This window comes from Hyla sarda, chromosome 4 (genome assembly GCF_029499605.1).
Source record: "Hyla sarda isolate aHylSar1 chromosome 4, aHylSar1.hap1, whole genome shotgun sequence".
Lineage (NCBI taxonomy): Eukaryota > Metazoa > Chordata > Amphibia > Anura > Hylidae > Hyla > Hyla sarda.
Window position 1 is genome coordinate 33568908 of NC_079192.1, and position 27570 is coordinate 33596477.

The 27570-nt window shown below is 45.9% G+C and overlaps 1 protein-coding gene across 4 annotated transcripts in view; it reads right to left on the minus strand.

Annotated features, from left to right (window-relative positions):
* Positions 1 to 27570, minus strand: part of LOC130367745 (tetratricopeptide repeat protein 39A-like) — a 47591-nt gene that overhangs the window by 10739 nt on the left and 9282 nt on the right. For 3 of the 4 annotated variants that reach the window (XM_056570445.1, XM_056570447.1, XM_056570446.1), the window contains exons 3-16: positions 25772 to 25903; positions 25467 to 25522; positions 24210 to 24277; positions 23132 to 23196; positions 15549 to 15648; positions 13117 to 13182; positions 11331 to 11439; positions 9501 to 9568; positions 8197 to 8256; positions 7879 to 8040; positions 5939 to 6030; positions 5508 to 5628; positions 291 to 402; positions 6 to 120 (exon numbers count right to left, since the gene is read on the minus strand). In XM_056570445.1, coding sequence (XP_056426420.1) covers positions 6 to 120; positions 291 to 402; positions 5508 to 5628; positions 5939 to 6030; positions 7879 to 8040; positions 8197 to 8256; positions 9501 to 9568; positions 11331 to 11439; positions 13117 to 13182; positions 15549 to 15648; positions 23132 to 23196; positions 24210 to 24277; positions 25467 to 25522; positions 25772 to 25903 — 1326 coding nt within the window. Of the gene's footprint in view, positions 1 to 5; positions 121 to 290; positions 403 to 5507; positions 5629 to 5938; positions 6031 to 7567; positions 7693 to 7878; positions 8041 to 8196; positions 8257 to 9500; positions 9569 to 11330; positions 11440 to 13116; positions 13183 to 15548; positions 15649 to 23131; positions 23197 to 24209; positions 24278 to 25466; positions 25523 to 25771; positions 25904 to 27570 lie in introns of those variants that run through there. The other variant, XM_056570448.1, reaches the window with a different exon arrangement.

Below are 27570 nucleotides of genomic sequence, written 5' to 3' on the forward strand. Positions count from 1 at the left end.
CTCACCTCTTGTGGATGTGGGTGAAGCACTGTTCAGCTTGTGTCAGACTCCCCCGATGCTTCAGACATAGACCTTTTAGTAGTAAAATGGAGCAGTGGTCATCATCCAAGTATTCATTATCTGTAGAGAAAGTGTAAAGTGATTTTATATATATATATATATATATATATATATATATATATATATACACATACATATACACACACATTTACATACAGGCAAACCAATCCCCATACAGCTCATAGTCTTATTGTCACCCTTATTTGTGCTGTGTATGGCACAATACACACCTGGCTCTCGCAGCAGACGGTTCTCAGCCTCACAAAGTGTATTCAAGGCGCCTCCAGTCAACTGGGCATCCTTACCGAGCACTGAGAATCCATTCCATAAGTACATCATCTCCTGCAGGACAGAAAAAATGTATTCAAGAAAAGAATAAATCCACTTCAAAATGGCGCACACCAAATAATAAAAAAATACACAATACACGGAAACCCTCTAAAATCCATAAAATTATGCCCATGAAAAGGTCAAAATAACTCCACATGGGGAGGGGGCTATGGATCCCACCCCCAGGGCACTGAAACCCCAATACTGTGTGTGCAACGGTCCCCAATAAACTGGATGTTTAGTATGCAGTCCTATGTAAACCCAACTCCAGCATAGTAGAACCCAATCACAGTCTCATTCCAATGATATACAGTGGGGGGGGGGGGGGGGGGGGGGTATTTAGTCAGCCGCCAATTGTGCAAGTTCTCCCACTTAAAAAGATGAGAGAGGCCTGTAATTTTCATCATAGGTATACCTCAACTATGAGAGACAGAATGAGAAAAAAATCCATAAAATCACATTGTCTGATTTCTAAAGAATTTGTTTGCAAATTATGGTGGAAAATAAGCATTTGTTCACCTACAAACAAGCAAGATTTCTGTCTCTCACAGACCTGTAACTTCTTCTTTAAGAGTCTCCTCTGTCCTCCACTCGTTACCTGTATTAATGGCTCCTGTTTGAACTTTTTATCAGTATAAAAGACACCTGTCCACAACCTCAAACAGTCACACTCCAAACTCCACTATGGCCAAGACCAAAGAGCTGTTGAAGGACACCAGAAACAAAATGTCAGACCCGCACCAGGTGGGGAAGACTGAATCTGCAATAGGCAAGCAGCTTGGTGTGAAGAAATCAACTGTGGAGCAATTATTAGAAAATAGAAACACATAACAGACCACTGATAATCTCCCTCGATCTGGGGCTCCACGCAAGATCTCACCCCGTGGTGTCAAAATGATCACAAGAACGGTGAGCAAAAATCCCAGAACCACATGGGGGGACCTAGTGAATGACCTGCAGAGAGCTGGGACCAAAGTAACAAAGGCTACCATCAGTAACACACTACGCTGCCAGGGACTCAAATCATGCAGTGCCAGACGTGTCCCACTGCTTAAGCCAGTACATGTCTGGGCCCGTCTGAAGTTTTCTAAAGATCATTTGGATGATCCAGAAGAGGACTGGGTGAATGTCATATGGTCAGATGAAACCAAAGTAGAACTTTTTGGTAAAAACTCAACTGGTCGTGTTTGGAGGAGAAAGAATGCTTAGTTGCATCCAAAGAACACTATACCTACCATGGAGCATGGGGGTGAAAATATCATGCTTTGGGGCTGTTTTTCAGCAAAGGGACCAGGACGACTGATCCGTGTAAAGGAAACAATGAATGGGGCCATGTATTGTGAGATTTTGAGTGAAAAACTTCTTCCGTCAGCAAGGGCATTGAAGAAGAAATGTGGCTGGGTCTGTGAGCATGACAATGATCCCAAACACACCGCCACAACACAGGAGTGGCTTCGTAAGAAGCATTTCAAGGTCCTGGAGTGGCCTAGCCAGTCTCCAGATTTCAACACCATAGAAAACCTTTGGAGGGTGTTGAAAGTCTGTGTTGCCCAGTGACAGCCCCAAAACATCACTGCTCTAGAGGAGATCTGCATGGAGGAATGGACCAAAATACCAGCAACAGTGTGTGAAAACCTTGTGAAGACTTACAGAAAACATTTGACCTCTGTCATTGCCAACAAAGGGTATATAACAAAGTATTGAGATGAACTTTTGTTATTGACCAAATAATTATTTTCCACCATAATTTGCAAATAAATTCTTTGAAAATCAGACAATGTGATTTTACATTATTTTTCTCATTCTGTCTTTCATAGTTGAGGTATACCTATGGTGAAAATTACAGGCGCCTCATCTTTATAAGTGGGAGAACTTGCACAATTGGTAGCTGACTAAATACTTTTTTTCCCCTACTGCACAACCTAACAATTGCAGGGGGGTCACAAAATAGTAGACATCAGACCAGTAGGGGGAGTTCAAAAAGTGCGCAAGTAGGTGAGTGCCCAGCTGAAACCTTCCCACACTCCGTCGCCCTAAGACAACTTTCTCAGGAGTAGTGACACTTTGAGTGCCCTGGGGGTGGGATCCATGGCCCCCACCCCATGTGGAGTTATTTGCTTTTTCATGGGCTTGTTTTAATTGATTTAGGAGGGTTTCTGTGTATTGTGTGTCATGTGTAATTAAAAAAGTATTGTATTTTTCATTATTTGGTGTGCGCCATTTTGGAGTGTTTTTTTCTTTCCTTTTTTTTTTAAATTGTGGAACTTTTTAAACACTAGGGCAGCACCCCTTTGTTATTTATTTGGTTGAGCCCCCCAATTAATTCTAGTTTAGACTGTAGAAAAAAAAAAAAAATATATATATAATATAATATATATAATAATATAATATATATATAATATAATATATATATATAATATAATATATAATAATATAATATAATAATATAATATAATATATAATAATATAATATAATAATATAATATAATAATATAATATAATAATATAATATAATAATATAATATAATAATATAATATATTATATAATATATTATATAATATATTATATAATATAATATATAATATAATATAGAATATATAATATAATATATAAAATATTATAATATAATATATAAAATATAATATATAATATATCATATCATATATATATATATATATATATATATATATATATATCTTCACTACTTCAAGGGACACACAAATACAAGACCAAACAAATGCAGGCATCAAGTATTATTAGGTGGAGCCATAGGGATGTCATAAAGAAGGAGATGCCACACAGAACCTCCCCCTCCCAAAACTTAGCATCCCCAGCCATCAATTCAGCTTTGGGTTTGGTGACAAACAAAATAAGAAAAAAATGTGTAGCTCACTTAGGATTAGGTATGTACCCAAGGTTACTGGTGTTGTCTATACCCAAACTAGGCCAAAAGATGAATATATAGAAAAATATAAATGATAATAGAATAATATGAAATATATGTATACCAGTCCTCAAAGGTACATAGGAAAAAGAGATATATCCAGTAATTGAGAGGAAACAAAATGATAAAATTAATAACTATTTATTCCATCTAGCAATTAATTAGCCTACTATCACCTTAGCAGGGCCCTTGCATCAGATGAAGAGGCTAATACATATTTCATAATAAAAAACATGCGAATATACCAACTGAGTAGCGTAATGATATACCAACTAAATAATGTAATGATAAAAATTCCCTGTAGTTAAAGGGGTACTCCGGCCCTGAGACATCTCATCTTATAAGATGTCTCACCACAGGGGTCCCGCCGCTGGGGACCCCCGCAATCTTGAAATCGCCACCCACCTGTTTGAGCTGCACGCCGCGGTGCCAGCTCGCAAACAGCCGGGTGGCGACCACGGGGCCGGAATATCTTGACGTCACGACTCCGCCCCTGTGTGACGTCACCCCCCCCCCCCGCTATGCAAGTCTATGGGAGGGGGCGTGACGGATGTCACGCCCCCTCCCATAGACTTGCATAGCGGGGGGGCTGACGTCACACGGGGCCGGAGTCGTGATGTCACGATACTCCGGCCCCATGGTCGCCACCCGGCTGTTTGCGAGCTGGCACCGCCTTATAAGATGTCTCAGGGCCAGAGTACCCCTTTAATGATGTCAGGATATATATATATATATATATATATATATATATATATATATATATATATATTAATAGCAGCAACTGGTTATAGGATTGTCCATAATATATAGAAAAGTTCTTTGGTGGTACAGTAAAATAAATGTAAAGTTCCGTTTGTGGGGTAGAATCGTCGGTGGTATGGTAGGAGCAGTATTTCACCTTAAAGCAATGTCTTCGAGAGAGGTTTGGTGCACGGCACCACTCGCCGACCAGAAGGGGTAATCCTAGGGAGCGTAGAACAGGCTGGCACGGCTGCGTCCGGTACAGGAGATGACTTGGGTGATGCCCGTCTGAATATGGGGAGGATCGCAGGGTCTCCTTGTGTCTTAGCAGTCATCGGCTGGCACAGATAGGGGATAATGTACGTGACTGAAAAGCGATAGGTATGTGGTGGTGCGGAGGTGGAAGCCGGCGTCCTCATGTGACTGAAGCGCTAATAGCGCGTGTACTGCAGTGGTCCCCAGGTAGGGGGCTTCCAGCTATTACAAATGCTTTGTTGTGAAGCAGAAGTCGCCACCACTTCAGACTTCTGCTTCACAACAAAGCATTTGCAACAGCTGTCTCCACCACAAGCTTTCCAGTCACGTACATTATCCCCTATCTGTGCCAGCCGATGACTGCTAAGACACAGGGAGACCCTGCGATCCTCACCATATTCAGACGGGCATCACCCAAGTCATCTCCTGTACCGGACGCAGCCGTGCCAGCCCCTTCTACGCTCCCTAGGATTACCCCTTCTGGTCGGTGAGTGGTGCCGTGCACCAAACCTCTCTCAAAGACATTGCTTTAAGGTGAAATACTGCTCCTATTATACTACCGACGATTCTACCCCACAAACGGAACTTTACATTTATTTCACTGTACCACCAAAGAACTTTTTTTTTTTATATATTAAGGACAATCCTATAACCAGTTGCTGCTATTCAAGGTGTTATCCAGGAAAAAACGTTTTTTTTTATATGAACTGGCTCCCAAAAGTTAAACAGATTTGTAAATTACTTCTATAAAAAAAATCTTAATCCTTTCAGTACTTATGAGCTTCTGAAGTTAAGGTTGTTCTTTTCTGTCTAAGTGCTCTCTGATGACACGTGTCTCGGGAACCGCCCAGTTTAGAAGCAAATCCCCATAGCAAACCTCTTCTAAACTGGGCGGTTCCCGAGACACGTGTCATCAGAGAGCACTTAGACAGGAAAGAACAACTCAACTTCAGAAGCTCATAAGTACTGAAAGGATTAAGATTTTTTTAATAGAAGTAATTTACAAATCTGTTTAACTTTCTGGAGCCAGTTGATATTTTAAAAAAAAGTTTTTTCCTGGATAACCCCCTTTAACCCCCATTTGCTCCTGCTGTCAAAAAGTAACCTTTCTACTCACAGATAGATTATAAAAACAACAACAACTACTATCTGGACTGATCACAGTGATATACCCACCAGTGCAGGGACTGGTAAACTGGTAGGATTCTTGGCCTGGTATCTCCTCGCCTTCCGGATGACATACTTTTCCGTGGGAGGAGATTTCCCAGCTATTTTCTGTTTTAATGAAGGCACTTGTCTGTGGGTAACAAAAAATGAGCTGGTTAATGGTTCCTTAAAGGGGTACTCCACTGGCCAGAGTTTAGAACATTTAGTTCGCGCTGCGGGGGGGGGGGTCGACCACGCCCCTTGTGACGTCACGATACGCCCCCTCAATGTAAGTCTATGTACTTACATTGAGGGGGAGTGGCGTAACATCACAAGGGGGTGTTGCCGACCCCCGCAGCGCACACACAGCATTCGGGACTAAATGTTCCGAATGATGGCCAGTGGAGTACCCCTTTTATTGTCTGTATCTATGGTGGAACCCAGCACTATAGTATCCATACCTGAACAACTCCTCCTCACTCTCTCCGAACGGCCGAGACTCATCAGCAGGTAGCATGCTGAGAAAGGCGGCCTTCATGTAGACGTACATGGCCTGGGGGAAAGAGAACATACATGTAACAGACAAGGAATATCGGATTAGCAGAAACTGATGCATAGAATGTCATCTCAATACTGTTACTAGTCTACTAGAGCTGGATCCACTTGGTATTCTCTCCAATGTGTCCAATAAAGAAGGAATATCTATTGATATGATAAACCTCAAAAATCCCCCACCACCAGCACCACTACCACCACCACAATGTGCTGAATGTTAAGGTATAGTACTATCTTTGGGGGTAGATAACCCCCTCTAACAGCTCAAGTCCTATAATGTAGGTGGGGGAAGTTGTTAAATGGGGACTGTCATTAAAACTAATATTTGCTATTGCACTTATGGTAAATAAAAAATCTTTCTAAATGTACTTTGTAAAATTGTAAAAAAAAAAAAAAAGTTTTCTATGTTTTATTTATGATAAAAAAAAGCTGTCACTAGGTGTCTCCCTACTTGTCCAGAGGACATTTCCCCCCCTCATCTCTTGCACATACTTTGGACTACTGCTGGCCTGGCAGAAGTCCAAAAATCAGGAAATGCAGTCTGGAGTGCTGAGGGGGTCAAGCCTTAGTCAATCATAGCTCATCTCACACTGATCTGCTCTGGGCTGTGTGTAGCAGAGTGAGGGAGGAAGTTCTCCCCTGTATGGCTTCAGATGATGTCACGCCTGCTGGGGAACGCCCCTTCCCTGTCTGTGAACCTGAATGAGACTGAGCGGAAAATACAGAGCAATATCAAGGTAGAAAACTAAAAAAATAATAAAAATAAAGGCAGAGGGTGGTCTATCATGATGGGGGCAGTGAACTGGGGGATTATAAAATTTAACAAGATTATGAGAGGTACTCCTTAAACCTAAAATGTTAAGTTCCAGGAGATTTCAGCTCTGAAGTTTCCATAAGCTCTGGACTATACAACTGGCAGTAACTCAAAGGTAAGTGCAATACAAGCGAGTGAAGGCTACTGTATCCTTCATTTTTATTTACTACATGACACCACTGGGGTGTATATATATATATATATATATATATATATATATATATATACTTAAAGGGGTATTCCGGGCAAAAACACTATATCCCCTATCCAAAGGATAGGGGATAAGATGTCTGATCGCAGGGGCCCCGCTGCTGAGGCCCCCCGGGATCTCCCTGCAGCACCTCCTGCTGAAACTCCGGTTTTGGAAACCTCCGGGTTTCCGGGACTGGGGACGTGACGTCACACCACGCCCCCTCCATTCATGTCTATGGGAGGGGGCCTGACATCACGTTCCCAGTATCGGAAACACGGAGGTTTCCGAAACCGGAGATTCAGCACCCGCATAGAATGCGAGTGCTGCAGGGAGATCGTGGGAGGTCTCAGCAGCGGGCCCCCCGCATTCAGACATCTTATCACCTATCCTTTGGAAAGGGGATAAAATGTTTTTGGCCAGAATACCCCTTTAAAATCGTTTTTAACTATTCAAGTGAGTGGTAGGCAGGTAAATCGGAGAGCAGTGGTAAGGGAAGATATTTAGGGTGTAAAAGGAAATCCAGCTCACCCTCTTCATGTCGTGCACGGGTCCTCACCCAGGCTCCGTGTGTCCAACAATGAAGAAAAGAACAAAATGATCCAGCACTTGACGAAATCCACAGCTTTATTCAATCCTCTCTAAAAACAGCATGGGAACACACAATCACAAGGTATGTGCAATCTTGACGCGTTTCGAGCGCATGCGCTCGAAAAGCGTCAGGATTGCACATACCTTGTGATTGTGTGTTGCCATGCTGTTTTTAGAGAGGATTGAATAAAGTTGTGGATTTCGTCAAGTGCTGGATCATTTTGTTCTTTTCTTCAAGATATTTAGGGTACCTTTGACCAGCGGTTTTCTTTGCTCAGTAGATCCGCATAGAAGTACGCCACCTTCCACATCCCCTTGTAGGCAAAACACCACATCAACTCCCAGTAACACATATGGTGAAACTGCTTCCAGGACTGCTGGGCCGAACAACCTTCCTCAAACCAGTGGATGGCCTGGGATGGGGCGAGAAGAAGAAAATCCAAATGAACAATGTGAACACTGTATTGTTGGTTGGAATCCTGTACAGTTCTCCATCAGTACATCCACTGGTTTCCCAGGCCACAATACACATGACATATACTGATGAGGTGTTCCCTCCGGGCACTTACTTCATCAATGTTGCCCTTAATTTCCTCAGTCCTTCCAGCAAAAAACAAAAAGATGGCGCTCTGCGATGAAAAAGATCATTTAGTTAAAATGCAGCAGTGTCTATAGTCCATGATGGATCAGAACCTATTGTGATATAATAATAGAAAAAATAGCTTGCACTCACCGTCCTCGTAGGTTTTTTCATGGTATGGACATTCCGTGTAGGCCGGAAGAAGCAAACGACTGTGTGCGAAAACGCGGGCGCTCAGGCCTGTATGCAAAAACGCGGGCGCTCAGAGGCTAACAGCTGTTTTCGCACACAGCCGTGTGCTTCTTCCGGCCTCCAAGGAGGCCGGAAGAAGCACACAGCTGTGTTAGCGAAAACGCGGGCGCTCAGGCCTGTGTGCGAAAACGTGGGCGCTCAGAGGCTAACAGCTGTTTTTGCACACAGCCGTGTGCGAAAACGCGGGCGCTCAGGCCTGTATGCGAAAACCCGGGCGCTCAGAGGCTAACAGCTGTTTTCGCACACAGCCGTGTGCTTCTTCCTGCCTCCAAGGAGTCCGGAAGAAGCACACGGCTGTGTGCGAAAACGTGGGCGCTCAGGCCAGTGTGCGAAAACGTGGACGCTCAGAGGCTAACAGCTGTTTTCGCACATAGCCGTGTGCTTCTTCCGGCCTCCAAGGAGGCCGGAAGAAGCACACAGCTGTGTTAGCGAAAATACGGGCGCTCAGGCCTGTATGCGAAAACACGGGCGCTCAGAGGCTAACAGCTGTTTTCGCACACAGCCTTGTGCTTCTTCCGGCCTCCAAGGAGGCCAGAAGAAGCACACAGCTGTGTGCGGAAACGCAGGCGCTCAGGCCTGTGTGCGAAAATGTGGACGCTCTGAGGCTAACAGCTGTTTTCACACACAGCCATGTGCTTCTTCCGGCCTCCAAGGAGGCCGGAAGAAGCACACGGCTGTATGCGAAAACGGCTGCTAGCCTCTGAGCGCCCACATCAGAATATCTCCCTGCTGCACAGAATGTCCGTATGGTGAAAAAACCTACGAGGACGGTGAGTGCAAGCTGTTTTTTCTATTACTACAATTGGATTACCAGATCTTATTCTGTACTAGCTTGGCACCCCATCAGTAGCACATTGTATCACAGCTATGGTCACTGAATAAGACTGAGAACTGTGCTTTTGGATTAGAGTACATGGACTCATGTTTGTGATTGTGCTCTCTGTATTCTACTCTTCTTTTTATCTATTGTGATATAAGTCACAAATACTCTGGTGAGCTAAAGAGAACCTGTAAAAGGATTCACTGGAAATCCATTCTCACCTTGGGATATCGGCTGAGGTAGGGCTCAAGTAGGGAATCTGCTTCTCTGATATCTTCATCGCCGATTCCTGTAATAAAAAGATGGTGATCAATGACTTTTAGACTTGTAGACCAATGATCTTGAGCAAAGTGATCATGGTCATAGAAGGTGCTACCATTAAGGTGTAGGGCAGAAGTCCTCCAAGACTCCCATACGTGGTTCAGTAAGTGATGTCATTATTCTGATGCTGGCAGAGGCCACATGAGCATAATGGCGCCACTGAGCTGCCAGTGTTCCCTCCTGGTTGCATCTTGCAAGACCCACTGCTTATCTACCAAAGAAAAGGTGGGTGTTGGACCTTTGTGGTGTGATATTAGGAGTCTGCATACACTTGGGAGTCTAATTTATAGTCTTAAAGGGGTACTCCGGTGGTGCCAAAAAGTTAAACAGATTTGTAAATTACTTCTATAAAAAAATCTTAATCCTTCAAGTACTCAGCTGTACAATCAGCTGCTGTATACTAGAGAGGAAGTTGTATAACTCTTTCCAGTCTTACCAAAGTGCTCTCTGCTGACACCCCTGTCTGTGTCAGGAACTGTCCAGAGCAGGAGCAAATCCCCATGGCAAACCTCTCCTGCTCTGAACAGAGGTGTCAGCAGAGAGCACTGTGGTTTTTGTTTTGATTGGACTTTTTGATCGCTTTTAGTCTTTTTTTTTTTATGGTATAAAAAGTGACTAAAATACGCTATTTTGGACTTTGGAATATTTTTTACGTGTACGCCTTTGACCGTGCAGCATACTTAAGGATACATTTTTATAGTTCGGACATTTACGCACGCGGCGATACCACATAGGTTTATATTTATTTTTATTTACATAGTTTTTTTTTCTTTTAAATGGTAAAAGGGGGGGGGGTGATTCAAACTTTTATTATGGAAAGGGTTAAATGACATTAACTTTTTTTTTTACACTTTTTTTTTGCAAAGTTGTAGCCCCTATAGGAGACTATAACATGCAGTACATTGATTGCAGGCACTGATCAATGCTGTCACAGCATTGCATTGATCAGTGTTATCGGTGGTCGATTGCTCAAGCCTGGATCACAGGCTTGGAGCAATCAACTGCCGATCGTGCACGGAGGAGGCAGGTAAGGGACCCTCCTCGTGCGTTCTAGCTGATCGTGATACCGCGGTGGTCCCGATCAACCCAACTGAGCAGCCGGGAATACTTTTTGATCACCGCGTCTAAAGGGTTAATATCGGACATCATCGCGATTGGTGATGTCCGGTATTAGCCCCGGGTCCCGGCTACAGTTAGCCGCCAGGACCCCGTGTTATATCGCTGTGTCCTTAAAGGGGTACTCCACTGGAAAACATTTCTTTTATAATCAACTGGTTCCATAAAGTTAAACAGATTTGTAAATGACTTCTATTAAAAAAATCTTAATCCTTATCAGCCATTGTATACTGCAAAGAAAGTTATTTTCTTTTTGAATTTCCTTTCTGTCTGACCACAGTGCTCTCTGCTGACACCTCTGTCCATTTTAGGAACTATCCAGAGTAGAAGAAAATCCCCATAGCAAACCTCTCTTTCTCTGGACAGTTCCTGAAATGGACAGAGGTGTCAGCAGAGAGCACTGTGGTCAGACAGAAAGGAAATTCAAAAAGAAAATAAACTTTCTTTGTAGTATACAATGGCTTATAAATACTGGAAGGATTAAAACATTTTAATAGAAGTAATTCACAAATGTGTTTAACTTTCTGGCACCAGTTGATTAAAAAAGAAATGTTTCCAGTGGAGTACCCCTTTAAGGAGCTAAGGAAGACTTAGAGCCAACAGTGGAGACTTACCCAGGATGAAGCTCAGGAAGGTGTAGTAGCACAGTAGTAGCATGGTGCAAAGCAAGGAACGCAGGTTATAAGATGTGGCACCTTCATGGAGCTGGGTCAGACCATATTCCTGAGGAGGAGATGGACACGGTAAGAAGACCAGAGACATGGTAACATAGTTCATAGTAACATACTTCATAAGGTTGAAAAAAGACCAGAGTCCATCACGTTCAACCTATAACAATAATGAGTCCCTACTGAGTTGATCCAGAGGAAAGCAAAAAACCCTCATACTAGAGGTAAAAATTCCTTCCCGACTCCAAATATGGCATCAGAATAAATCCCTGAATCAATGTTCTGTTCCTATAATTCTAGTATCCATAACCAGCAATGTTATTATTCTCCAAAAATGCATCCAGACCCCTTTTAAATTCTTTTACAGAGTTCCCCATGACCACCTCCTCCGGGAGAGAATTCCATAGTCTCACTGCTCTTACAGTAAAGAACCCCCATCTGTGCTGGTGTAGAAACCTTCTTTCCTCTAGACGTAGAGGATGCCCCCTTGTTATAGATACAGTCCTGGGTATAAATAGGTCATGGGAGAGATCTCTGTACTGTCCCCTGATATATTTATACATAGTTATTAGGTCGCCCCTAAGCCTTCTTTTTCTAAACTAAATAACCCTAATTCTGATAATCTTTCTGGGCACTATAGTCCTCCCATTCCCCGTATTACTCTGGTTGCTCGTCTTTGAACCCTCTCCAGCTCCACTATCTCTTTCTTGTACACTGGTGCCCAGTACTGTACACAGTATTCTATGTGTGATCTGACTAGTACTGTACACAGTATTCTATGTGTGATCTGACTAGTACTGTACACAGTATTCTATGTGTGGTCTGACCAGTACTGTACACAGTATTCTATGTGTGGTCTGACTAGTGATTTGTACAGCGGTAGAATTATTTCCTTGTTGAGGGCATCTATGCCCCTATTGATGCACCCCATGATTTTATTTGCCTTGACAGCAGCTGCCCAACACTGATCACTACAGCTAAATTTACTATTAACTAAGACTCCTAAGTCCTTTTCCAGGTCAGACGTCCCAAGTGTTCTCCCATTTAATACATAATCCCAGCCCGGATTTTTCCTCCCCATGTGCATTACCTTACATTTATCAGTGTTGAACCTCCTCTGCCCCTTCCCAGCCCAAGCCTCCAACCTATCCAGATCCATTTATAACAGTGCCCTGTCCTCTATTGTGTTTACCGCTTAACAGAGTTTAGTATCATCTGCAAAGATTGCTACTTTACTATTCAACCCCTCTACAAGGTCATTAATGAATATATTAAACAGGACAGGACCCAATATTGAACCCTGTCGTACCCCACTAGTACCAGTCACCCAATCAGAATAAGTAACATTAATAACCACCCTCTGTTTCCTATCACTGAGCCAGTTACTTACCCACTTACACACATTGTCCCCCAGCCCCATCCTTCTCATTTTATGCACCAACCATTTATGTGGAACGGTATGTTGGTGTTCCATTTTGCCCACGTACAGCCCAGTTATTTTTATAACGTGCTTTACAATAGATATAGGGGGAGATTTATCAAAACCTGCCCAGAGGAAAAGTTACCCAGTTGCCCAATCAGATCGCTTCTTTCATTTTTAACAAGGCCTCTGCAAAATGAAAGAAGCGATCTGATTGGTTGCTATTGGGCAACTTCTCCTTTACACAGGTCTTTATAAATCTCCCCCCATAATATTTTATGAATACAGAAATTAAGAATTATAAAAAGAGACCTTATCTCCAGAGAAGCCAGCAAATTCCAGTATCTTCAAAATCCTCGGAGGGAAGAGAGACAACGTCTGGGAGGAACAAAGAGACGCTAGTGAGGAGGACTGAGGCAAGATGGTGCCTGAAGTCTTGTCCCGAGTTACAGCCTTGTATATACTCCAGGCTTCAGAGCTGAACTCCTCCTCCTGCTTTTTCAGATTCTCCGCAGAGCTTGTTTTTTTCCAATTTTTACCATCCATGTAGGCGTAAAGTGGGCCCTCTAAGATATAGGAGCTCAGCTAATCGGAGGGTGTGCCTAATACAAGCTTAAAAGGGGTGCTCCACTGGAAAAATTTCTTTTTTAATCAACTGGTGCCAGAAAGTTTTGTAAATTACTTCTATTAAAAAATCTTAATCCTTCCAGTACTTATCAGCTGCTGTTATTATCCACAGGAAGGTATTTTCTTTTTGAATTTCCTTTCTGTTTGACCACAGTGCTCTCTGCTGACACCTCTGTCCATTTTAGGAACTGTCCAGGGCAGGAGCAAATCCCCATAGCAAACCTCCCCATTACTTCAATTAAAAAATCTTAATCCTTTCAGTACTTATGAGATTCTGAAGTTGAGTTGTTCTTTTCTGTCTAAGTGCTCTCTGATGACACGTGTCTCGGGAACCGCCCAGTTTAGAAGCAAATCCCCATAGCAAACCTCTTCTACTCTGTGCAGTTCCCGAGACAAGCAGAGATGTCAGCAGAGAGCACTGTTGCCAAACAGAAAAGAACAACTCAACTTCAGCAGCTGATAATTATTGAAAGGATTAAGATTTTTTAATAGAAGTAATTTACAAATCTGTTTAACTTTCTGGCGCCAGTTGATTAAAATATATATATATATGTTTTCCAGTGGAGTACCCCTTTAATGACTGTTTACTACAGTGTTTCCCAACCAGGTTGCCTCTAGCTGTTGCAAAACTATAACTCCCAGCATGCCCGGACAGCCAAAGGCTGTCCGGGTATGCTGGGAGTTGTAGTTTTGCAACAGCTAGAGGGAACCTGGTTGGGAAACACTGGTTTACTATGATAACCAGCAGATTTGTGAATGCAGCTCTGGAGTATAGCACAGTCTATCCCACAGGAGGGTCGAGCTAAAAGTCAAGTAATAAAAGGAGGAAACACAAACTTAAAGAGGTACTTCAGTGGAAAACTTTTTTATTTTTTATTATATTTTTTTTAATGAACTGGTGCCAGAAAGTTATACAGATTTGTAAATTAATTCTATTTAAAAATCTTAATCCTTCTAGTATTTATTAGCAGCTGTATGCTACAGAGGAAATTCTTTTCTTTTTGAATTTCTTTTTGTCTTGCCCACAGTGCTCTCTGCTTACACCTCTGTCCGTGTCAGGAACTGTCCAGAGCAGCATAGGTTTGCTATGGGGATTTTCTCCTGCTCTGGACAGTTCCTGATACGGGCATCAGGTGTCAGCAGAGAGCACTGTGGTCAGACAGAAAAGAAATTCAAAAAGAAAATAATTTCCTCTGTAGCATACAGCAGCTAATTAGTACTGGAAGGACAAATATTTTTTAATTGAAGTAATTTACAAATCTGTTTAACTTTCTGGCACCAGTTGATTTTAAGAAAGATGTCGGACTTGGCACGGAGCTACATTACAGCAAGGTAATAAGAGACTACCAACCCTAAGGTGGCATGAACATAAACGGCAAGTTTTGCGTCCCCTTTCATATAGTGAATGTATACAATTACCTTAGGATAAAACTCCACTGGTAGCAAAAGTAAAAAAAAAAAAAAAAAAATTATCATGAAGAAATAAAGACAAAATTTAATACACCAAACAACATCAAAGACCCAGCAAGACTGGTTAAAGGGGTACTCCGGCCCTAAGACATCTTATTCCCTATCCAAAGGATAGGAGATAAGATGTCTGACCGTGGGGGTCCCGCCACTGTGGACCCCCGCATTCTTGCATTCGGCACCCACCTCTTTGAGCTGCACGCCGCGCTGCCAGCTCACAAACTCCCGGGTGCCGACCATGGGGCTGGAGCATCGTGACGTCACGACTCCGCCCCCGTGTGACGTCAATCCCCGCCCCCGCTATGCAAGTCTATGGGAGGGGGCGTGACGGCAGCCACGCCCCCTCCCATAGACTTGCATGGCGGGGGCGGGGCTTGACATCACACAGGGGCGGAGTTTGTGAGCTGGCAGCGCGGCGTGCAGCTCAAAGAGGTGGGTGCCGAATGCAAGATCACGGGGGTCCCCAGCGGCGGGACCCCCGCGGTCAGACATCTTATCCCCTATCCTTTGGATAGGGGATAAGATGTCTTCGGGCCAGAGTACCCCTTTAACACCACCCAGAAGCAAAAACTTTCCTCATTACTGGACCCTCTCTCACCAGAGGATCTTCACAATCCATGACAAGGACATACAGAATAGACAATGCTCACCAGATTAAAAGCTCCAATACCCAACGAGACGCCGCCCTGGAGGTGAACATGTGAATCGCCCTTCTGGAAGCCATTAGACTGCATAAAGTTATTGAGCTCTCTGAAAATAGAGAAATTGTCATTTACTGTATATTTCAGAAAGTCTTCAGACCCTGTCAGTTTGTTGACATTTTGTTATCTTGCTCCTTGTGCTAAATTAAAGAAAATTCCAGTCCCCCCATCATTCTGCCCTCAATACCCTGTAATGAGAATGTGATAACAGATCTGCAGATCCTCTCGGGTTCTGTCGGGTTGGATGGGGACCGTCGGTAGAATTCATTTTCAGGTCTCTCCAGAGATGTTCTATTGGGTTCGGGCTCTGGCTGGGTCACACAAGGACATTCACAGAGTTGTCCCTAAACCTCTCCTGTGTTGTCTTGGCCGTGTGCTTAGGGGCATTGTCGTTGTTGGACGGTGAAACTTCCCCCCCAAACTGAGGGCCAGAGCTCTGGATCAAGTTTTCATTTAGAATATCTCTGTACTTTGCTCCATTCAGCTTCCCCTCAATCCTGATCAGTCTCCCTGTTCCCCATAGTATGATACTGCTCCCACCATGATCACTGTATGGATGGTATTGGGCAGGTGATGGGCAGTGCCTGGTTTCCCCCACACATGATGCTGCCCCCACCATGATCACTGTAGGGATGGTATTGGGCAGGTGATGGGCAGTACCTGGTTTCCTCCAGACATGATGCTGCCCCCACCATGATCACTGTAGGGATGGTATTGGGTAGGTGATGGGCAGTGCCTGGTTTCCTCCCAGACATGATGATGCCCCCACCATGATCACTGTAGGGATGCTATTGGGCAGGTGATGGGCAGTGCCTGGTTTCCTCACAGACATGATGCTGCCCCCCCACCATACTTCACTGTAGGGATGGTATTGGGCAGGTGATGGGCAGTGCCTGGTTTCCTCCAGACATGATGCTGCCCCCACCATGATCACTGTAGGGATGGTATTGGGCAGGTGATGGGCAGTGCCTGGTTTCCTCCAGACATGATGCTGCCCCCACCATGATCACTGTAGGGATGGTATTGGGCAGGTGATGGGCAGTACCTGGTTTCCTCCAGACGTGATGCTGCCCCCACCATGATCACTGTAGGGATGGTATTGGGCAGGTGATGGGCAGTGCCTGGTTTCCCCCAGACATGATGCTGCCCCCACCATGATCACTGTAGGGATGGTATAGGGCAGGTGATGGGCAGTGCCTGGTTTCCCCCAGACATGATGCTGCCCCCACCATGATCACTGTAGGGATGGTATTGGGCAGGTGATGGGCAGTGCCTGGTTTCCCCCAGACATGATGCTGCCCCCACCATGATCACTGTAGGGATGGTATTGGGCAGGTAATGGGCAGTGCCTGGTTTCCTCCAGACATGATGCTGCCCCCACCATGATCATTGTAGGGATGGTATTGGGCTGGTGATGGGCAGTGCCTGGTTTCCTCCAGACATGATGCTGCCCCCACCATGATCACTGTAGGGATGGTATTGGGCAGGTGATGGGCAGTGCCTGGTTTCCTCCAGACATGATGCTGCCCCCACCATGATCACTGTAGGGATGGTATTGGGCAGGTGATGGGCAGTGCCTGGTTTCCTCCAGACATGATGCTGCCTCCACCATGATCACTGTAGGGATGGTATTGGGCAGGTGATGGGTAGTGCCTGGTTTCCTCCAGATATGATGCTGCCCCCACCATGATCACTGTAGGGATGGTATTGGGCAGGTGATGGGCAATGCCTGGTTTCCTCCAGACATGATGCTGCCCCCACCATAATCACTGTAGGGATGGTATTGGGCAGGTGATGGGCAGTGCCTGGTTTCCCCCAGACATGATGCTGCCCCCACCATGATCACTGTAGGGATGGTATTGGGCAGGTGATGGGCAGTACCTGGTTTCCTCCAGACATGATGCTGCCCCCACCATGATCACTGTAGGGATGGTATTGGGCTGGTATTGGGCTGGTGATGGGCAGTGCCTGGTTTCCTCCAGACATGATGCTGCCCCCACCATGATCACTGTAGGGATGGTATTGGGCAGGTGATGGGCAGTGCCTGGTTTCCTTCAGACATGATGCTGCCCCCACCATGATCACTGTAGGGATGGTATTGGGCAGGTGATGGGCATTGCCTGGTTTCCCCCAGACATGATGCTGCCCCCACCATGATCACTGTAGGGATGGTATTGGGCAGTGCCTGGTTTCCTCCAGACATGATGCTGCCCCCACCATGATAACTGTAGGGATGGTATTGGGCAGGTGATGGGCAGTGCCTGGTTTCATCCAGACATGATGCTGCCCCCACCATGATCACTGTAGGGATGGTATTGGGCAGGTGATGGGCAGTGCCTGGTTTCCTCCAGACATGATGCTGCCCCCACCATGATCACTGTAGGGATGGTATTGGGCAGGTGATGGGCAGTGCCTGGTTTCCTCCAGACATGATGCTGCCCCCACCATGATCACTGTAGGGATGGTATTGGGCAGGTGATGGGCAGTACCTGGTTTCCTCCAGACGTGATGCTGCCCCCACCATGATCACTGTAGGGATGGTATTGGGCAGGTGATGGGCACTGCCTGGTTTCCCCCAGACATGATGCTGCCCCCACCATGATCACTGTAGGGATGGTATAGGGCAGGTGATGGGCAGTGCCTGGTTTCCCCCAGACATGATGCTGCCCCCACCATGATCACTGTAGGGATGGTATAGGGCAGGTGATGGGCAGTGCCTGGTTTCCCCCAGACATGATGCTGCCCCCACCATGATCACTGTAGGGATGGTATAGGGCAGGTGATGGGCAGTGCCTGGTTTCCCCCAGACATGATGCTGCCCCCACCATGATCACTGTAGGGATGGTATTGGGCAGGTAATGGGCAGTGCCTGGTTTCCTCCAGACATGATGCTGCCCCCACCATGATCATTGTAGGGATGGTATTGGGCTGGTGATGGGCAGTGCCTGGTTTCCTCCAGACATGATGCTGCCCCCACCATGATCACTGTAGGGATGGTATTGGGCAGGTGATGGGCAGTGCCTGGTTTCCTCCAGACATGATGCTGCCCCCACCATGATCACTGTAGGGATGGTATTGGGCAGGTGATGGGCAGTGCCTGGTTTCCTCCAGACATGATGCTGCCTCCACCATGATCACTGTAGGGATGGTATTGGGCAGGTGATGGGTAGTGCCTGGTTTCCTCCAGATATGATGCTGCCCCCACCATGATCATTGTAGGGATGGTATTGGGCAGGTGATGGGCAGTGCCTGGTTTCCTCCAGACATGATGCTGCCCCCACCATAATCACTGTAGGGATGGTATTGGGCAGGTGATGGGCAGTGCCTGGTTTCCCCCAGACATGATGCTGCCCCCACCATGATCACTGTAGGGATGGTATTGGGCAGGTGATGGGCAGTACCTGGTTTCCTCCAGACATGATGCTGCCCCCACCATGATCACTGTAGGGATGGTATTGGGCTGGTATTGGGCTGGTGATGGGCAGTGCCTGGTTTCCTCCAGACATGATGCTGCCCCCACCATGATCACTGTAGGGATGGTATTGGGCAGGTGATGGGCAGTGCCTGGTTTCCTCCAGACATGATGCTGCCCCCACCATGATCACTGTAGGGATGGTATTGGGCAGGTGATGGGCATTGCCTGGTTTCCCCCAGACATGATGCTGCCCCCACCATGATCACTGTAGGGATGGTATTGGGCAGTGCCTGGTTTCCTCCAGACATGATGCTGCCCCCACCATGATCACTGTAGGGATGGTATTGGGCAGGTGATGGGCAGTGCCTGGTTTCATCCAGACATGATGCTGCCCCCACCATGATCACTGTAGGGATGGTATTGGGCAGGTGATGGGCAGTGCCTGGTTTCCTCCAGACATGATGCTGCCCCCACCATGATCACTGTAGGGATGGTATTGGGCAGGTAATGGGCAGTGCCTGGTTTCCTCCAGACATGATGCTGCCCCCACCATGATCACTGTAGGGATGGTATTGGGCAGGTAATGGGCAGTGCCTGGTTTCCTCCAGACATGATGCTGCCCCCACCATGATCACTGTAGGGATGGTATTGGGCTGGTGATGGGCAGTGCCTGGTTTCCTCCAGACATGATGCTGCCCCCACCATGATCACTGTAGGGATGGTATTGGGCAGGTGATGGGCAGTGCCTGGTTTCCTCCAGACATGATGCTGCCCCCACCATGATCACTGTAGGGATGGTATTGGGCAGGTGATGGGCAGTGCCTGGTTTCCTCCAGACATGATGCTGCCTCCACCATGATCACTGTAGGGATGGTATTGGGCAGGTGATGGGCAGTGCCTGGTTTCCTCCAGATATGATGCTGCCCCCACCATGATCACTGTAGGGATGGTATTGGGCAGGTGATGGGCAGTGCCTGGTTTCCTCCAGACATGATGCTGCCCCCACCATAATCACTGTAGGGATGGTATTGGGCAGGTGATGGGCAGTGCCTGGTTTCCCCCAGACATGATGCTGCCCCCACCATGATCACTGTAGGGATGGTATTGGGCAGGTGATGGGCAGTACCTGGTTTCCTCCAGACATGATGCTGCCCCCACCATGATCACTGTAGGGATGGTATTGGGCTGGTGATGGGCAGTGCCTGGTTTCCTCCAGACATGATGCTGCCCCCACCATGATCACTGTAGAGATGTATTGGGCAGGTGATGGGCAGTGCCTGGTTTCCTCCAGACATGATGCTGCCCCCACCATGATCACTGTAGGGATGGTATTGGGCAGGTGATGGGCAGTGCCTGGTTTCCCCCACACATGATGCTGCCCCCACCATGATCACTGTAGGGATGGTATTGAGGAGGTGATGGGCAGTGCCTGGTTTCCTCCCGACATGATGCTGCCCCCACCATGATCACTGTAGGGATGGTATTGGGTAGGTGATGGTCAGTGCCTGGTTTCCTCCCAGACATGATGATGCCCCCACCATGATCACTGTAGGGATGCTATTGGGCAGGTGATGGGCAGTGCCTGGTTTCCTCACAGACATGATGCTGCCCCCCCACCATACTTCACTGTAGGGATGGTATTGGGCAGGTGATGGGCAGTGCCTGGTTTCCTCCAGACATGATGCTGCCCCCACCATGATCACTGTAGGGATGGTATTGGGCAGGTGATGGGCAGTGCCTGGTTTCCTCCAGACATGATGCTGCCCCCACCATGATCACTGTAGGGATGGTATTGGGCAGGTGATGGGCAGTACCTGGTTTCCTCCAGACGTGATGCTGCCCCCACCATGATCACTGTAGGGATGGTATTGGGCAGGTGATGGGCAGTGCCTGGTTTCCCCCAGACATGATGCTGCCCCCACCATGATCACTGTAGGGATGGTATAGGGCAGGTGATGGGCAGTGCCTGGTTTCCTCCAGACATGATGCTGCCCCCACCATGATCACTGTAGGGATGGTATTGGGCAGGTGATGGGCATTGCCTGGTTTCCCCCAGACATGATGCTGCCCCCACCATGATCACTGTAGGGATGGTATTGGGCAGTGCCTGGTTTCCTCCAGACATGATGCTGCCCCCACCATGATCACTGTAGGGATGGTATTGGGCAGGTGATGGGCAGTGCCTGGTTTCATCCAGACATGATGCTGCCCCCACCATGATCACTGTAGGGATGGTATTGGGCAGGTGATGGGCAGTGCCTGGTTTCCTCTAGACATGATGCTGCCCCCACCATGATCACTGTAGGGATGGTATTGGGCAGGTAATGGGCAGTGCCTGGTTTCCTCCAGACATGATGCTGCCCCCACCATGATCACTGTAGGGATGGTATTGGGCTGGTGATGGGCAGTGCCTGGTTTCCTCCAGACATGATGCTGCCCCCACCATGATCACTGTAGGGATGGTATTGGGCAGGTGATGGGCAGTACCTGGTTTCCTCCAGACATGATGCTGCCCCCACCATGATCACTGTAGGGATGGTATTGGGCAGGTGATGGGCAGTGCCCGGTTTCCTCCAGACATGATGCTACCCCCACCATGATCACTGTAGGGATGGTATTGGGCAGGTGATGGGCAGTGCCTGGTTTCCTCCAGATATGATGCTGCCCCCACCATGATCACTGTAGGGATGGTATTGGGCAGGTGATGGGCAGTGCCTGGTTTCCTCCAGACATGATGCTGCCCCCACCATAATCACTGTAGGGATGGTATTGGGCAGGTGATGGGCAGTGCCTGGTTTCCCCCAGACATGATGCTGCCCCCACCATGATCACTGTAGGGATGGTATTGGGCAGGTGATGGGCAGTACCTGGTTTCCTCCAGACATGATGCTGCCCCCACCATGATCACTGTAGGGATGGTATTGGGCTGGTGATGGGCAGTGCCTGGTTTCCTCCAGACATGATGCTGCCCCCACCATGATCACTGTAGGGATGGTATTGGGCAGGTGATGGGCTGTGCCTGGTTTCCTCCAGACATGATGCTGCCCCCACCATGATCACTGTAGGGATGGTATTGGGCAGGTGATGGGCAGTGCCTGGTTTCCTCCAGACATGATGCTGCCCCCACCATGATTACTGTAGGGATGGTATTGGGCAGGTGATGGGCAGTATCTGGTTTCCCCCAGACATGACATTTAGAATTGAGGCCAAAGACCAGATAATCTTGTTTATCAGAATCCTTTAGGTGTTTAGGGTATTTTTTAATCCAGCAAACTCCAGGCGGCTTTCATGAGTTATTATTGTGGAGGCTGCAGTGATGGTTCTGGTTCTTTTGGAAGTTTCTCCCATCTGCACACAGGATGTTTGTAGCTCAGCCCGAGTGACCATTTTGGTCTCCTCTTACCAAGGTCCTTCTCCCCTGATCATATAGTTTGGTGGGGCGGCAGCTCTAGGAAGAGTCCTCGTTGTTCCAAACTTCTTCCATGGAAGAACTTTCAGTGTATAGGGTATTAAGTGCAGAATGATGAAGGAAAAAACTTTAAAGGGGTTATCCAGGAAAAACCTTTTTTTTATATATATCAACTAACTGGCTGCAGAAAGTTAAACAGATTAGTAAATTACTTCTATTAAAAAATCTTAATCTTTTCAGTACTTATGAGCTTCTGAAGTTAAGGTTGTTCTTTTCTGTCTAAGTGCTCTCTGATGACACCTGTCTCAGGAACCGCCCAGTTAAGAAGCAAATCCCCATAGCAAACCTCTTCTAAACTGGGCGGTTCCCGAGACACGTGTCATCAGAGAGCACTTACACAGAAAAGAACAACCTTAACTTCAGTAGCTCATAAGTACTGAAAGGATTAAGATTTTTTAATAGAAGTAATTTATAAATCTGTTTAACTTTCTGGAGCCAGTTGATATATAAAAAAAAAGCTTTTTCCTGTAATACCCCTTTAATTATGTTAAATGTAGCACAAGGCCACAGCATAATGTGAAAAAAGGGTCTAAAGATTTTACAAAAATGGTAATCTCTGTATCTCTGCTCCAGCTGAGGACTGCAAATCTACAGAATAATCAATACAGATTTGTTCCCTTTGCTCTTCATGTTACACAATGGTCTCACCTGTAGATGAGGTAACTGTTCCGAACTTTCATCCCACCTTTAATAAAATTAATCATATTCTCATCCTGTATAAAGAAAGATGTATAGGGTTAAACTTATAGTAGTTATATTCCTGTACATAGGAGGCAGTATTATAGTAGATATATTCTTATATATAGGAGACAGTATTATAGTAGTTATATTGTTGTATATAGGAGCAGTATTATAGTAGTTATATTCTTGTACATAGGAGCAGTATTATAGTAGTTCTATTCTTGTATATAGGAGCAGTATTATAGTAGTTATATTCTTGTATATAGGAGCAGTATTATAGTAGTTATATTCCTGTACATAGGAGGCAGTATTATAGTAGTTATAGTCTTGTATATAGGAGCAGTATTATAGTAGTTATATTCTTGTATATAGGAGCAGTATTATAGTAGTTATATTCCTGTACATAGGAGGCAGTATTATAGTAGTTATATTCTTGTATATAGGAGCAGTATTATAGTAGTTATATTCTTGTATATAGGAGGCAGTATTATAGTAGTTATTTTCTTGTATATAGGAGACAGTATTATAGTAGTTATTCTTGTATATGGGAGGCAGTATTATAGTAGTTATATTCTTGTATATAGGAGCAGTATTATAGTAGTTATATTCTTGTACATAGGGGACAGTATTATAGTAGTTATATTCTTGTATATAGGAGCAGTATTATAGTAGTAATCTTGTATATAGGAGCAGTATTATAGTAGTTATATTCTTGTATATAGGAGCAGTATTATAGTAGTTATATTCTTGTATATAGGAGGAGTATTATAGTAGTTATATTCTTGTATATAGGAGGCAGTATTATAGTAGTTATATTCTTGTATATAGGGGCAGTATTATAGTAGTTACATTCTTGTATATAGGAGGCAGTATTATAGTACTTATATTCTTGTATATAGGAGGCAGTATTATAGTAGTTATATTCTTGTATATAGGGGGCTCTTCCAACGTAAAGAAGTTGCAGAAACTTCACATGATATAACAGACATTGATCATTTCTTTTTGACAGCTTTATCATGGTCTCTTAAGAGTTATTTGATGTTACCTGTAGGAAGATCAGAGCCGCCCGCTGTAGTAAACATTCGGCGAAGCAAACCTCTGCATGTGCCTCAACTGCAACATGAAAGACACCAGTTTAACCAGTGTGTCAGCTCCTAACACCCCCACAAGCACCAACAGCGTCAGGGTATGTACATAGAGATATCCATCCACCATGAAACTACAGAGTATGACGAGTTTTACAGTGTGACCCCAGCCAAAGACTAAAATTATAATTCAAGTCATACAAGTTTTTCTAGCTTGAGCCCCTTTTCCTATAATATACACCATAGATGCTGCGAAACATGTTTTGAAGGGAGTGAGGGAGAGAGCATGTCTTTCTAATAGAGAGTCTGCCATTCTCTCCAACAAGAAACACTGCGCACAGCTATAAAGGCCTACCCATAATGGTGCCATCCACTATAGCCTCCCCATACCGGCGCCATTCACTGTGCCCCCCCATATTGATGTCATTCACTCTGGCCTACCTATTATGCCGCCAAGCACAATAGCCTCCCCATATTGGCGCCATCAACTGTGGCCCCCCCCCCCATAATTGCGCCATCCACTGTGGCCCCCCCCCCATATTGGCATCATCCACTGTGCCCCCCCACATATTGATGTCATTCACTCTGGCCTACCCATAATGTCATAATGCCGCTATCCACAATAGCCTCCCCATATTGGCGCCATCCACTGTGCCCCCCCCCATATTGGCGCCATCCACCGTGGCCCCTCCATATTGGCATCATACACTGTGGCCTTCCCATATTGACATCATACACTGTGGCTCCCCATATTGGCGCCATCCACTGTGCCCCCCCCCATATTGATGTAATTCACTCTGGCCTACCCATTATGCCACCATGCACAATAGCCTCCCCATATTGGCGCCATCAACTGTGCCCCCCAACCACCACCATAATTGCGCCATCCACTGTGGCCCCCATATTGGCATCATCCACTGTGCCCCCCCACATATTGATGTCATTCACTCTGGCCTACCCATAATGCCGCTATCCACAATAGCCTCCCCATATAGGTGCCATCCACTCTGGCCCCTCCATATTGGCATCATACACTGTGGCCTTCCCATATTGACCACATACACTGTGGGCTCCCCATAATGGCGCCATCCACTATGGTCTCCCCATATTAGTGTCATCACGGTGGGCTCCCCATATTGATGCCATCCACTGTAGCCCTCCCCACATTAATGTCATCCCTATGGCCTCCCCATATTGGCGTCATCCTCAGAACTCACCTTCTGTATAGGTTTCTGCTCCAGATTTACTAATGAGGGAAGTTTTCTTCCGAAACCTGAAGGAATAATAACAACGTATGAGTTCATCCCATAACAGGTCACAAGGACAATGCCGCCTGCAGAGTATTAACAGGATGTCGTCTTCACATTGTTTGTCTACTAGCTCTGTATTCACACTGGCAGGTTTTTCATGTGGTCACATGACCTCTTCTTAACCCTATCCCCAAGTATAAGTAAAATGTCATTTAAGGTCCACTTCTGCAAAGCGGAGTTGCCCTTTAAATTTTTTTTTTTTTTTTTTTTACCTTTGGCATATTTCTTGCGCCTGCTTCATCACCTGCCCGGCGTTGATGATGTCATCACGTTCGAACGTCATCATAGCCTGCATTTCCAGGATGGTGCTGTATACCAGACTGTGGTACATACTGTCTTTGGCCCTGCGATCAAGAAGGGAAGGGATGATATTTCATTCCAAACGGTGAAGATGTTCCGGAAAGATTTTGCACAAGATGTTGCAAAACTACAACTCCCAGCATGCCCGGACAGCCGAAGGCTGTCCGGGCATGCTGGGAGTTGTAGTTTTGCAACAGCTGGGGGCACCCTGGTTGGGAAATACTTGTATAAGGGAATTTCCTGTAGTACCAGAGCCTAAGTTTATTGATGACTGTTCTCTGGGTAGGAGTCCCTTTAGAAAGACACATGACTCTCTAAGAATTCTCGCTATTCCGGCTATTTATTTGTAATCCAGCTATGCATGACCGTCACAGCACTATGCTACAGCCACTCTAGGCTGCCTTATCTTGTGCCTTTCATTTACCAATATAGGCTGCTCTATCATGTGCCTATTTTACACCTATACGGATGCCAGCAGGGCTGGTGCAAGGATTTTTGCCACCCTAGGCGAAAGCTAATTTTGCCGCCCCTTTGACAGACCCCACCATACTACTGGGGTGACACACTGTAACAAACCCCCTCCTCATGTAATCTCCTTACTACTGGGGTGACACACTGTAACAAACCTCCTCCTCATGTAATCTCCTTACTACTGGGGTGACACACTGTAACAAACCACCTCCTCATGTGATCTCCTTACTACTGGGGTGACACACTGTAACAAACCTCCCCCTCATGTAATCACCTTACTACTGGGGCGACACACTGTAACAAGCCTCCTCCTCATGTGATCTCCTTACTACTGGGGTGACACACTAACAAACCTCCTCCTCATGTAATGACCTTACTACTGGGGTGAAACACTGTAACAAACCTCCTCCTCATGTGATCTCCTTACTACTGGGGTGGCACACTGTAACAACCTCCTCCTCATAAAAGGCGCGTGCGCGATGTCGGGATACTGGACGGACCCAACCTGCCTCGGAGGTGGCGCTGCGTTCCTCCAGCAGGCTGATATGGTCCGGGGGGATGTGGGTACTTTGGATGCTGGCTACTAACTTTCTTGCTGAGGGCCAAGTGGCGCCCCCATCAAGTGGGCACTCTAGGCAGCTGCATATTTTGCCTATAGGCAGAACTGGCCCTGGATGCCAGAGTAAACTATTGGCTAAAAGTGATAGAAACGTCTACTTACATTGCAAATAAAACACACGAATAGCAAGAATTCTATTTCCAAGTCCCCAGTGTCTTTATCTGTATGAATATGGAGCGGGATCTTATTTTGCCACCAACAATTTTAAGGGGTGCCATCTTCTTTTTAATCTGGGTTTTATTTTATTTGATCTACTGATTTATACTGTCAGTTTTTTAATTCTATTTTCTATACTTTACTGTTTTCTGTACCTATTTGCTCTTAACACCAAAGCTCTGAAGGTTGTTAACAGAGTAACAGTTCAGCCAAGATGGCTACAATATATACTGCGCTGTAGGCGCAAAGACATTGGGGGAGTTTAAAGGGGTACTCCGACCCCAAACATCTTATCCCCTATCCAAAGTATAGCGGGATAAGATGTCTGATCTCTGGGCCAGTACGGTGGCATTCTGAACACGGAAGCCTGGGGTTTCTGCGTCAAGCCCCCTTCCATAGACATGAATGGAGGGGGTGCGGCAGCTGTGGTCGCCAGTCATCTGGCATGGGGTGGAGATCACTCCG